We start from the raw sequence: 11,911 nt of genomic DNA, 5'->3' as shown, positions 1-11,911 counted from the left end.
TTGAACTAACGGTGTCCGCGCCTACTTCCTACTTGTCGGCCGATCCAACAATTTCACTTCCGAAGTCCTCAAGTCGAGCTTTGAAGATTATTTGAATGTTTGGAAATAATTTACCGATCAGTGAGCAAAGGTAAATACAACATTCCCGCTTTTATGCTTAGTTAGGCTTAGCTATATAGAAGTAACCTCGTTTAATGTGGTTTATATCGGTTAAGTATAGTTTCCTATACTAACTTGCGCATTTTGTTATTGAGAAATTTGTTGTTTTATGTTGCCTATGTCGTGATATCGTTTAATGTTTATAAGAAATCTGAAAGCTGTTAATTTATTCTTATTTATAAGTTAAACGTATGTATATAGCGTATTTTAATCACGGTCTGAGTTATATTTTATAGTATACTTTATCGGGACATTTTATGGTGTAAAAATACCTTTATTCAAAACATAGCGCCTCTCGCGGAGCGCTTAGTAAGTGAAAATGCCACGCGTAATCGACAGTTTTAATATTTGGACACCCCCGCTCTCTAGACGCTGGTTCTGTTTGCTCCTGGGTACATATGGCAGCACTTATGTCGACTCAGTCACACAACTCACTTGTATCGTTCACAGCAACATATAAGCAGGATAATGTGGTATAGCTCAAAGCAGGTTCGGTATATATATAATAGGACCCTATATATATTATAGCAGTTCTTGATAGAACTATATGCGATATAAAATGCATTAGATTATTGTTTATTAATAAGCTTTGTAGATCATTATAAATGGCACGTTTTCTTTAACAGCTTATATGCACAAGCTATTTGGTGTATTTTTTTATTACAGACATAGTTTTCAATTTGGAAATAGGTTCAAGTTTTTTAGTTTAAAATATATTGTCCATTTTTAAATGCGTTGATAGAGAATATATTGTTGAAAAGTCCTGTTAAATAGTAAGATCCACTTATTTTTTTTTTATATCATGTCTATACATAATTGAGAGACAGGTTTTTATATAACAAATCAGATATCATAGTGCAGTACAACCATTTGAGGCATTGAAAATGTCTGTAAACTTTATAATTTTAGAGAAAAATCCTGGCTTGCATTTAATGCTTCTAACCAGAGTGGTCTCATATACATAAGGACAGTAAGAATAAGGTTTATAAGTTTACTATACTGTTGTATCATTCGTGTTTCCTGACTCGCTATTATTATGAATAGAAAGTAAATGCAAATGTAAAAAAGTGTACAAGCAGTGAACATTATCCATATTTTTCCTATATTTCCCTTTCTCACTCGACCCCATCCATATAGAAAAAGCAGTGAATGTTAATATCCGCATTTATACATAACATTTTTGTTAACCTGGGGTCTAGTTGTCGTAGCTTGCTATGTAACAGTTACTATATAGGTAAATGGGGGCCACTAATAGAATGCTTTTGAAATGTCGACTCATAATCAATAAAACCTTAGCTTATGCTAATCGTTCGTTTTGCGTTGGATTTATTTTTACACAAATCATTTATATAAACTCAAAAGTGATCTAAACACTAAAACAAGAGTGAATTTTATGCTTATTTTAGGAGAATGGAAATACGCTGTGCTAAACTTTTTGGAAAATTCCTTTTTTTTAAATGTAAAATAAATGGCCGCAAACTCAAATTCCTTCGTTGTCTTATTACGTAAGTTGTTAATTACCTTATCTTGTTTCATTTACAGGCGTTATCAAACTTGTGTAATGTCTGACGGCCATTTTTATTTAGTTTCGCTATACAAAGGAATAAAACCTTTTGCAATCTTTGGTGTTGATTCAAACTGGTGAATACATACCGTTGCCACCAGGCATATTTTTAATTGTATTTTTGCTCTTATTGACGCTTGGATCTAAACTTTGTCGTTTTATCTATATGGAATATTTACAAAAGTGTGTTTTTGGTGGTCACCTCTTTCTAGCAAGCGATTCTAAAACGGTATTATTATTGGCGGTAAATATATCTTTATAAAATGAACTGCCATTTTGAATTATTTCGTTATCGTACACTTCATTATTTAACTCGGCGCAATTTCGGCTTATCATTTTAGTTCTGAAAAGCCGGCATCGTGGGAAACTGTATAGTGTAAATGAATCTATTGAATAAATGAATAGCTGAATGAACTTATTTATCCAGCGTGTCGGGGAAGCGAGAGTCGTCACAATACTGGTGTTCTTGCTGTTTTATATAACTCGTGCCCACTTACGAGTTACCACTTATGTAACTTTGTTGATTTGCCCTTTACCTTGCATTCACTTTATGCTTAAATATTACGGTGGTGTTATTTTTAATCTGCGTAACCTTGGTCACTGTTTGTTAATTGTTGGATGGGAACCGCCAGTTACAACCGTTAACAGGTCAACAGCGATCGTAAAATGTCGGTCCCATACGTCGCTGGTTTATGGATGCTTTACTAACGAGCCACCGCATCTGATATTGTCGGTGACTTCACAACCCTCTGTTTAAATCAAGTTTATGCCACAGCATAACCCAGCTGCATGCGATAGTTAAATAAGTTTGTTTTACGGCAACGTGATTTTTTTAAAGGATATAATGTGATGTGGTTATAAAAGCGTATTTATAACTTTAGGGTTGGTTTATATGTTTTTATCTTTAAACACAATGAAATTCTAGCCGCTCTCACAAATACAAACGGTCCGTTGCGGGGAATATATTGCAAATTTTGGATATAACTCTATAACTTTATCCAAAAGTTTGGGTGGAAAACCAGTAAAAGAAAATCGGTTAAATCGTTAATCTGCAAATATACTTTGCGACAATTCTATATTTTACATTTTTTTCCAACCTTATGTAAATACTAAATTCGCTAATTAAAATACACAGCGTATACGCTTAAAAATAAAAACTAAAAAAAAAGGAAAAAACAACAGTTTCGTTAAGACCTGCAAAACTAGAACTCATTCGTGCCGAGCGTAGCAGCAGGAGCGGACGAGGTAGTTTCAAACTTTATGGGTTTTCGGAAACTGCTTCTGTTTATCGATTAGTAAACATTGCTCGTTTTTAAGAGCTACCTGTGGCTGGCTGAGGCTGGAACAGTTTACGAGTGACGGGTTATTGCTCGGTATTTACGGCTTGCCCGCCCAACAAATATATTTCGATCGTCGTTGTCGGGTCCCTCGTGCTCTCAACGTAAATCAGGGCTGTGTGGATACTAGAAACGTACATAACTACAGTAGCTGTTACGTCATAATGGGTTTTGTGGTTTGAAAATCAATTCTTTGCATTTGTCATACGCACGCTAAATGAGTCGATGCTCACTTAATTAATACCGCGTTCAATCCAAACCGTCTTTTTTTAAAGAGAAAGATTTTTACTTGCTCGGGTTTACGGGGTCTTAACGGGAAATCCTCCAATCCAGTGGTCACTAATGGGTCTTATTTGTCAGCCATAGGTTAAATGAACACCAAATAAATGACCACCCGCACAGTTACATATACGTGGTAATTCGTAAGCCGACACAAGGTGTATGAAACATAACATGTACGCGATGTTATAAAAACTGTCCATCACTCGAGGTTAAAAAGGTTACATTCACATACATAAAGATAACTATTAAGGTTTAAAGCCGAAAAAATCTCGTATATCTTATATTCTCGAGAAACTAATTTTACTTTTTTCAAACTCTAGAAAACTAAATCCTCACCGTCATAGTAACAATGACGATGGTGTCTAAACAAAATATAAAGTTAACCCCTGAGCTACAAAGCTTCCCGACATGTTTGGTCCCTAGTTTGGGACCATGGACGATGAACTGTTACGGAAAAGACTTTGAAAAATGGAATGCACCCAGGACTTCGGTAAATTTCGAAAAAGATTTTCGGGAAATTTCGGATGGTAAAACAATACAGAGCAAAGCCCATCTAACTGAGAACATGGAACAAAAAGATCTTGATGAAATAAAACCAATAATTAGCAATGATAAAAATCCCGACTCTGACATTGACCGACCGACGATCTGTTCGCCGGAATTTGGGTCTCATACTCCGGCAATGGAACTCAGAAACCAACCGAGGTGTTCGGATTCGCAATATGGCGCCGATCATAGAAAGAGTGTCGCTACCGATCTAACGTCAGAAGACCACGAAAGATTAATCGTCGCAAACCGACTTAAAGAAAAAAGTAAAACTTATTTTAATTACAGATTTACATGTATAATAACTCCAAATTACGACGCATGATTATTCTAACTAATCTAACATATAGTTATATTTCCCTATATAGTTTTTCTTAACTGAAAATGTATAAACTATAATACGAAGTGAACACGCTAGAGATAAAATGTTTCCACCGCTTTTTTTTATAGAAACCCCAGCAAAGCGACCTCATCACGGAAAAGTGAATTTTCGTTTCCTTGCCCAATCTTTGTCACTTGACGCAGAAACGAAAGCAGAGGATTCAGAGCTTTGTAAGTTTGACCTCAAAATTGTACAAAACTTTATAACCAAATATTCACGACTCTAAATGTCGACTCTGTCACCCACAGAAATATATACATATACCAAAAAATATAGGAACTGGGGGGATATGAATTGTCGGATTTTACCATTAAATAATTCCAAATATTTTGTTTTAAATAATTACTTTTTTTCAGCACCCCCAAAGAAACAGTTACTCAACAATGACAGTTCTCCACGTGAAAATCCTGATAGTGACGTAAGCAGTACGTCATCACCACGTCATCCATATTTCCCGATCTCACCACCCGCGTGGCCGTTTGCTTCTATGATGTCACAAGGTGCAATGACGTCATCGCCCTACCTACTCAACAGTTACAACCCCTTTCTACGTCAAACAATGGTAATTAAGAAGATAGGTGTTTTTAATATTTGCCGTACACTTGGCACTGTTACAAGCGTCTGCCTCGTGTCTCCAGCCAAGAAGGTTCGAAGCTTGGCACTGCTACTATTGTTGGCGTATGTGTCATGTTGCAGGACACTCAACGAAAATTGCTCTAATTTAGCGACCACTTAATTGCTGTCTAAATTAAATTGTCAGCCAGCATACATTCAAAGTCCAACAAAATAATCACTCACCAACTTAGGTAATAGAACACCCGCGCGTATATAGAAACTGTTGTTGATCCGCCACGCGAGGATCAATTATATTCATTCATTTAATACCTGATTCAGGAAAAGTTGTTACAATCCTTGAAATTATAACTTATTAATATCAGTATCGACAAAATAATTAATATTTTTTATTTCAAAATCTAACTTCATCCCACAGTTAGATGGCGGTAGAGTGCCCCCGTTGAATTTTTTCACCAACCCCCATCTTATGACGTCACGAATGCCATCTCACCCACTCAACTATGACGTCACAAACCAATATGCGAACCTATTACGTCATCTGCTAACCCTCCAAGCGCCTCCAGGTCTCGACCATTCCCAACATTTCAAACCGTAAGTATGATCAGGTTGGCTGACAGTTTAGAAAACGTAAGGGACTACTGGGCTGAAGCAATTACTGTTAAGTGAAAACGAATTCCGTGTTTTATGCGCTGTAAGTTTATTTGCGTATTTTAGCTATATTCAAAATAGGCTCTACTTCACTTAAATGGCATTCTTAGTCCTTTAATCAAACTGCATGTTGTAATATAGTAAAAAAACTTATTTTGTTCACAGACCGTCGTTTCCATTCCCGTTCAAGCCGCCCTATCTATACCCAGCCGGTTTTAATTTCCCGAACCCACTTCCGCTAGCTCGCGCTATGGAGCCTGATAATAAATTACCACCAGGTAGCGGTAGAGGCAGGGGAAGAAGAATTGGTAAAGGCCTTAAACCAAAAAGAGAATTTATTTGTAAATATTGTGGAAGGTAAGAAATTTAATTAGGCTGTCTTGTAAGCAAATTAGTTTTATTATATGTAGTAAGGTTGGGGAAGATGGGACACCTTTGACACATAATAACCAAATATCCTGATCGTGTTTTAAACAATTAACAACGGTCTGTGGGAGCCGTGAGGTTAAAGTTTTATAAAAAAATCGTTGAACGTTTGTTTACTACCAAATTGTAGGAGAAAATAGATTGAAAAGGTTTCCCATCTTCCCCCACCCTACTGTACATATATTTATATTAATAGTTAGCGCGCCTGCCTCTATAGCCTAGACCATAAATAAGACGTGTTCGAAGCTCTCCGTTGTCACCGTTGCAGGTGTGAAACTATACGATCAATAAAGTGTTTAGGTTTTTAAAACTAAGGTATATATTGCTATCTTCATGCAGACACTTCACAAAAAGCTACAACCTTCTAATCCATGAACGAACCCATACCGACGAGCGACCTTACGTTTGCGATATTTGTAAAAAGGCTTTCCGACGACAAGACCATCTACGAGACCACAGGTATAACACCAAGGTTTAACTATAGCACTCTGGGGTAAGATGGGACATCTTAAAAACATAATATCCAAATATCCTGACTCGGTTTTGAACGATTAACAACGCCCAATGGGAATCGTGGGAGTACGGTTTTATAATTCTTTGATTATAACTTGTTTACTAACAAATGGGGAAAGAAAATGAAAAGAAAAGGTGTCCCATCTTACCCCAACCTACTATATGGTAGAAACTAACTGATCCCTGAGAACGCATTTATACCAGGACTATAACTTGCCAATTACATATAATTAAACCTCCGTAATTTCGTATTTCATATTAGGACCCCAACTGTGTGAAACAAGATGTATTAATCGATTTAGGATTAGTAGTTCCTTAATCTGTAATATCTAAGCATTATATGTATGTTATAAAGACCCCAGACTGGAAGCATGAGGTGTAACTCGCCATTTAATTATATATATAGTGTGTTTGGCAATGTATGTGTAAACGTATCAGGTTTGTATTATATAGCTATAACTATTATGATCAATAGTAAACATAGAAAACATAATATATACTTACGTTATAACTCGACATATGACGCGTTGTCTATTATCTATTAAACTAAACTCCTATATTGTTAGATACATCCACTCCAAAGAGAAGCCGTTCAAATGTACGGAGTGTGGGAAAGGGTTTTGTCAGTCTCGAACATTGGCCGTTCATAAAACACTGCATGGCCAACCACGATAACTATCTTCATATATTATTACCAAGCCCGTTATATATTATGTTCCTTATGTGTTTTTTCTATTTTAAAAGTAATTGTTCATTAAATGACATGCAGTATCTTTTTATAATGGTTTCATTTCATGCTATATAATAAGTTGAGCTTAGATGGTCCATGTTTTCATTCTTTTTATCATCTCATTTGGCAGAAAACAAGAAATAATTAACAAATTACATAACCATATCCTCACGGCTCTAAAAGAGCGTTGTTAATTGTTAAAAACCCGTTTAGGGAATGTGGAATACCGTGTGCTAAATGTGTCCCGTCTTCCCCATAGTACTATAACTTCATTTTATCTTTCCAAGATGAGTTTACCAATTGACAAAAGGTGTTTATGTGTTTTGCGAACGTTTAACGGCCATTACAACAGTCGATGTAAGAGGCGTGTTGTTTTATCAAGTAATTACTCGGTAGTAATCTTCTAAAACGCTGCGAGCACGCTTCTTTCTGCTGTAATGAGTTTTCTGCTTAAAACAAACTGGCATTGGTAACGCAGAACACAGTTCCTGTCTAGGTTTATAACTAACTAAAACCATTAACAGTCAGTATAGGAAGGATAGGAAGTGTAATAAGCGTTACAGGATAAAGGGTAGCTAACAAAGAGTTAATATATTATGATATCCGTGGACCATGACTGGCTAATGTATTCATTGTGGAATTATAATACGGGAAATAAAGGCGTGTTTGGTGTATTGGGGCAGACAAAAGGTAGAAACGTTGGTGGCCAAGCCAAAAGCCACATGTGTTTTCTAACTGTTAGACTGAAAATAGGTCGTTTGGTTTACAGGTATAAACGCTATCATCATACATGCTTATTTACCAAACCAACAGACAGCCGCATTCGAATCGTTTGCAACGTAATTTGAAACCACTAAGAACAGCGGCATTAAGTGCGGAAATAAAAAGGCTGTTACAGACCATATTGCATGACAGATAGATAGGAAGATGATGAAGCCATGTAAGTTTGAGCGCTGCGATATAGGCTTGTTATGAGTTTACTTGGTAAAATGGCTTCTGTCATTTTTTTTCTATCTGTGATGTATCGGTGAATTAATGATAATTGATCAGGACGGTGTGACGTTTTTAGCATGAAACCTGTACAGTGTTTAGTATAAAATGTTATGCTTAGGATATACAGAAAGGCGTGTATGGACGTTAAAGCTATATATGTGCGCTACTTACTCGATAAAACAAATATAGACACAAAGGGACCAAGGGCAAACTCGATTGGTTTAGAAACGAGATTTTGCTTTTGATAAGACGACCAATGGCCATATATAGCCTAACGATAAATGGATATAGCAGGTGTATATGAATTAATTTATAGCGCTAAATTGTTCTTTTAATTTGACAGAGAGATTTTATGTGAGTATTACGCAAATAAACATAACAGAAAGTGTTCAAGTTTGTATGGTAACACACTATACGTTGTAAGAAACTATACGTTGTAAGACTATACGTTGTAAGAAATTTATATCACAAACTGTCTCTTTAGTTTGACTGTTCTGATATATAGAATGGGACTGATATCTCCTGTCAGTAATGTTTACACAGGTTCTCGCACAAACATGAGACATCATAAACATTTTACAGTGAAGTAAAAACTCTTGTTGTGGTACACTGTTTGATTAAAGCGAAACCCAGAGCGATTGGTAGGGTACTGCATACTAATGTTGTTGTAATATGCTTAGAATTGTTCAAATATAGATAGTGTATACAAGTAATTTAACCTATATGGATGAGGTAGCGAGGCATGCCATAAGGACACGAGATTTAAGCCAGAGTTTTCCTATGTACCCCATTGCCGATTATACTGATATATAAGTAATAGTTAGTTTATACATTTAGCTTTGCAGTTTAGCGTTTTGAAGTTTACTTATAAAGACTGTTAAACATTGCTACGGAATGCATTTAGACTGGTTTAACAAAAGTTATTTTACAGCTTTGATATTAGTTTTTGTTTTTCTTCAATGCCACGGTAAGAACTTGCTGAAAGATTCGTTTTAATTGGGATCCTAATTGAGGAACAAAATGTGGAAAAGTAACGTCAAGGTAAAGTATTAATGGAAGCTAAAAATATAGTGCTGTGGCGTATATGGGTGGAGTTAGCGCATAATATCCCATATTTGCTAATCGTGTTTTGAACAATTGACCACGCTCTTTTAGAATCGTGCGGTTAAAGTCTAATATTTTGTTAATATTGTTTGTTTACCCCCAAATGAGACGATAAAAGAGAATCAAAACATGAACCATCTTACCCCAAACTACTATACGTGGACATTACTATATAGTGTGGTCACTTAGTAACACTAAATGGCTGGCCAAGATTATACCTAAACCAGATGGCTTGTAGAGCATTGTGCGTATATATATGAACTCAACCGTATTGAGTTCCAATGTACCTTATTATTAGCTTTGAAGTTCATTTAAGCTTATAGTAAAGTCAGTTTCTTTGAAAAAAAATATGAAACGTTTAATAAATGTAATTTGTAATCATCGCTTACATTACCATAACGAAAACAAATAAATTAAATTATAAGAAAGAAAAGGGAAATGGCAACGAAACAGCAACAATATAAATAAACTCACAGTGACTGGTGGCGGTGGCTAATTAAACATATTCAAATTAAATAGGAAGTAAAGTTTGCACACGACACCACGTATATAGGTAAAGACACAACTTGTTTAATGAAAATATTAACATCATCTTTTATTTAATACAAGATTGTAAATCTTGTAGTTATTAAAGGTCCGCGGCATTTGTTGCGTTTGTATTAATTTGCTTTTTATATTGGGTTTGTAAACGTTAATCTAAACAGGTTTTGGTTAATAGGCTTCGTACCAACAAAGCCCCATTGCATTTTTAAATAAAGAGTTAAATACGATGTATAGGGTGGGAGATGGAGGGACAGCTTTTTATTCTACTTTCTCGTCCCATTTAGTAGTTAACAAAGACCATTAATAGAATCATATAAGTGTTTCCTCACTATACCCAATAGAGTAATAGACCGTTGCTAATTGCTAGAAACGCGATCAGGATATTTGGATATGATGTGCTAAAGAAGGTTGCCCACCCTACTATATAAAGCATCGGCTGCATCGCAACTTTTCGGCGCATTTTTAATATTTTTTCACCTGCTGTGCTTATGACTCAAGAGAGATAAGTAACTTTAAAAAACCTCAGAATGGGGTCATTAGTAAAGAAATGGGTTGGGGCTCGAGACAAAGGTTGGTTTGATGGAAGTTACGAACAACTTTTAGGTGTTTTATGTTTGTGAAATGTTCTTTTAAACTTCACTTTTTTATCTTGGATTTTTGATATAGCGTAAGTCGTTATTGGGCAGAATTGGGAGAGGAAATGTGTTATAACTAGTACCTTGTATTTCAGGCCTTTTTTAGTCTCGGAGTTTCTTTGTTTTTCTTCATCACATCTTTCATTGCTGCCCGAAATGCTCGATACATCCATAGCGCCACCTACCGACACGTTGAACGACTAACCACAGAAGTAGTACCACCCCACAACCAATCAGAGTGTGCTACGTTGACCAGCGGTTATTCGGTTCAAAAGTTTTCAAACTTATTGCCGCGGGGTGGCAGTGCTGTTCGTGACGTCACATTTGAAATGACGTCACAATCTTGCTATTGTAGCAACGATAAACTAGATTTTGTAACAACAAACATGGGAAATAATGAAGTCCTGTTAATTTTTACAGGTAATACTGATACTGTTTCGGTGTATTCCTCTAGTTGCACAAGTGCGGAAATTTATTTTGAATTTCTTGCAATTTTAAATTGCTTGCTAACTATTGCATGGTTTTTATCGTTTTTAATTCTTTATGAGGAAAAAGATAAGCAAAATAAATTTGTAATTCTAACCTCAATAACTCATGTCCAGAGTTCGTATATTAACACGGACTCTGCTCCTGACTATCCAGTTAAAAGGTATAAAAAAAGCGTTGTATTTTAAGATTTTATTTCTTGTTTATATTGCATTTTACTGTTGCATTTGTTCCGTTGTTTTACTGTATAATGTGTACGCTGCAAATTTATGATGTATAGTAGGGTGGGGAAAGACGGGACACGTTTAGCACATAATATCTAAATATTCTGACCGTGTTTCGCGGGGATACGGATTTTCAATTCCTTGAACTTTCTTACGTTACTATCAAATGGGACCAGAAAATAGATTGAAAACGTATTCCCTACCCTACTATAACTAGCAGAGTCAAACTTTGTTTAAACACCGACTCAGGTTTTAATAATTAAAATTTGTTCGTACCGCTGTAAAGACGATCTGCCTTTGAAGTTTTATACCGTTTCCGTTTTACATATGTGTCTTGTATTGCATCGTATATCACATTTGTTGCGAGTTAAAGGATAAAAAAATTAAGGGACGAAATGTTGTTGATTATTTGATTTCTATAGAATGGTGCTTGGCAGATTGGGACTTTCCCTACGAAGAGTGAAAGCATGTTAAATTCTAAAATTCCAAAACATTTTTTAGTTTAATATGCTCGAAAATGTGTATGATAAGCATCAGGAAACTGGTAATAATCAGGGACAGTTGGCATTGTTTGTACTCTGTCAGTTCAGAGACGAGTGATGGTATTTTTGTTAGACATCTTTGACATAATACAATACACAAACAATATGTAATTTCATGATAAGGGTTTTATCTAAAAACAGCCAATTTTAGATAAACTGCTGTAGTAAGTTAGTTTTCAAAGTAAATTTGGTATATGAAAGGATTACCTAAATCAGCATCC

At 35.6% G+C, this 11,911-nt stretch overlaps 2 protein-coding genes across 2 annotated transcripts; both read left to right on the top strand.

Annotated features, from left to right (window-relative positions):
- Positions 1 to 15: 15 nt before the first annotated feature.
- LOC100186377 (Krueppel-like factor 3) lies at positions 16 to 7,526 on the top strand. Its single transcript, XM_002124484.2, has 9 exons — positions 16 to 130; positions 529 to 648; positions 3,663 to 4,154; positions 4,339 to 4,440; positions 4,627 to 4,832; positions 5,262 to 5,437; positions 5,660 to 5,851; positions 6,260 to 6,379; positions 7,000 to 7,526. Exons 3-9 carry the CDS (start codon positions 3,692 to 3,694, stop codon positions 7,106 to 7,108), a joined length of 1,368 nt encoding a protein of 455 aa, XP_002124520.1. The 5' UTR covers positions 16 to 130; positions 529 to 648; positions 3,663 to 3,691; the 3' UTR covers positions 7,109 to 7,526.
- Positions 7,527 to 9,068: 1,542 nt separating this feature from the next.
- On the top strand, positions 9,069 to 11,544 carry LOC100176162. Its single transcript, XM_002124406.4, has 2 exons — positions 9,069 to 9,197; positions 10,534 to 11,544. Exons 1-2 carry the CDS (start codon positions 9,177 to 9,179, stop codon positions 11,110 to 11,112), a joined length of 600 nt encoding a protein of 199 aa, XP_002124442.1. The 5' UTR covers positions 9,069 to 9,176; the 3' UTR covers positions 11,113 to 11,544.
- The last annotated feature ends 367 nt before the right edge of the window (positions 11,545 to 11,911 follow it).

This window comes from Ciona intestinalis, chromosome 9 (assembly GCF_000224145.3).
Source record: "Ciona intestinalis chromosome 9, KH, whole genome shotgun sequence".
Lineage (NCBI taxonomy): Eukaryota > Metazoa > Chordata > Ascidiacea > Phlebobranchia > Cionidae > Ciona > Ciona intestinalis.
Note: the sequence above shows the minus strand (reverse complement) of the source record. Positions and strands in the feature narration are given on the sequence as shown.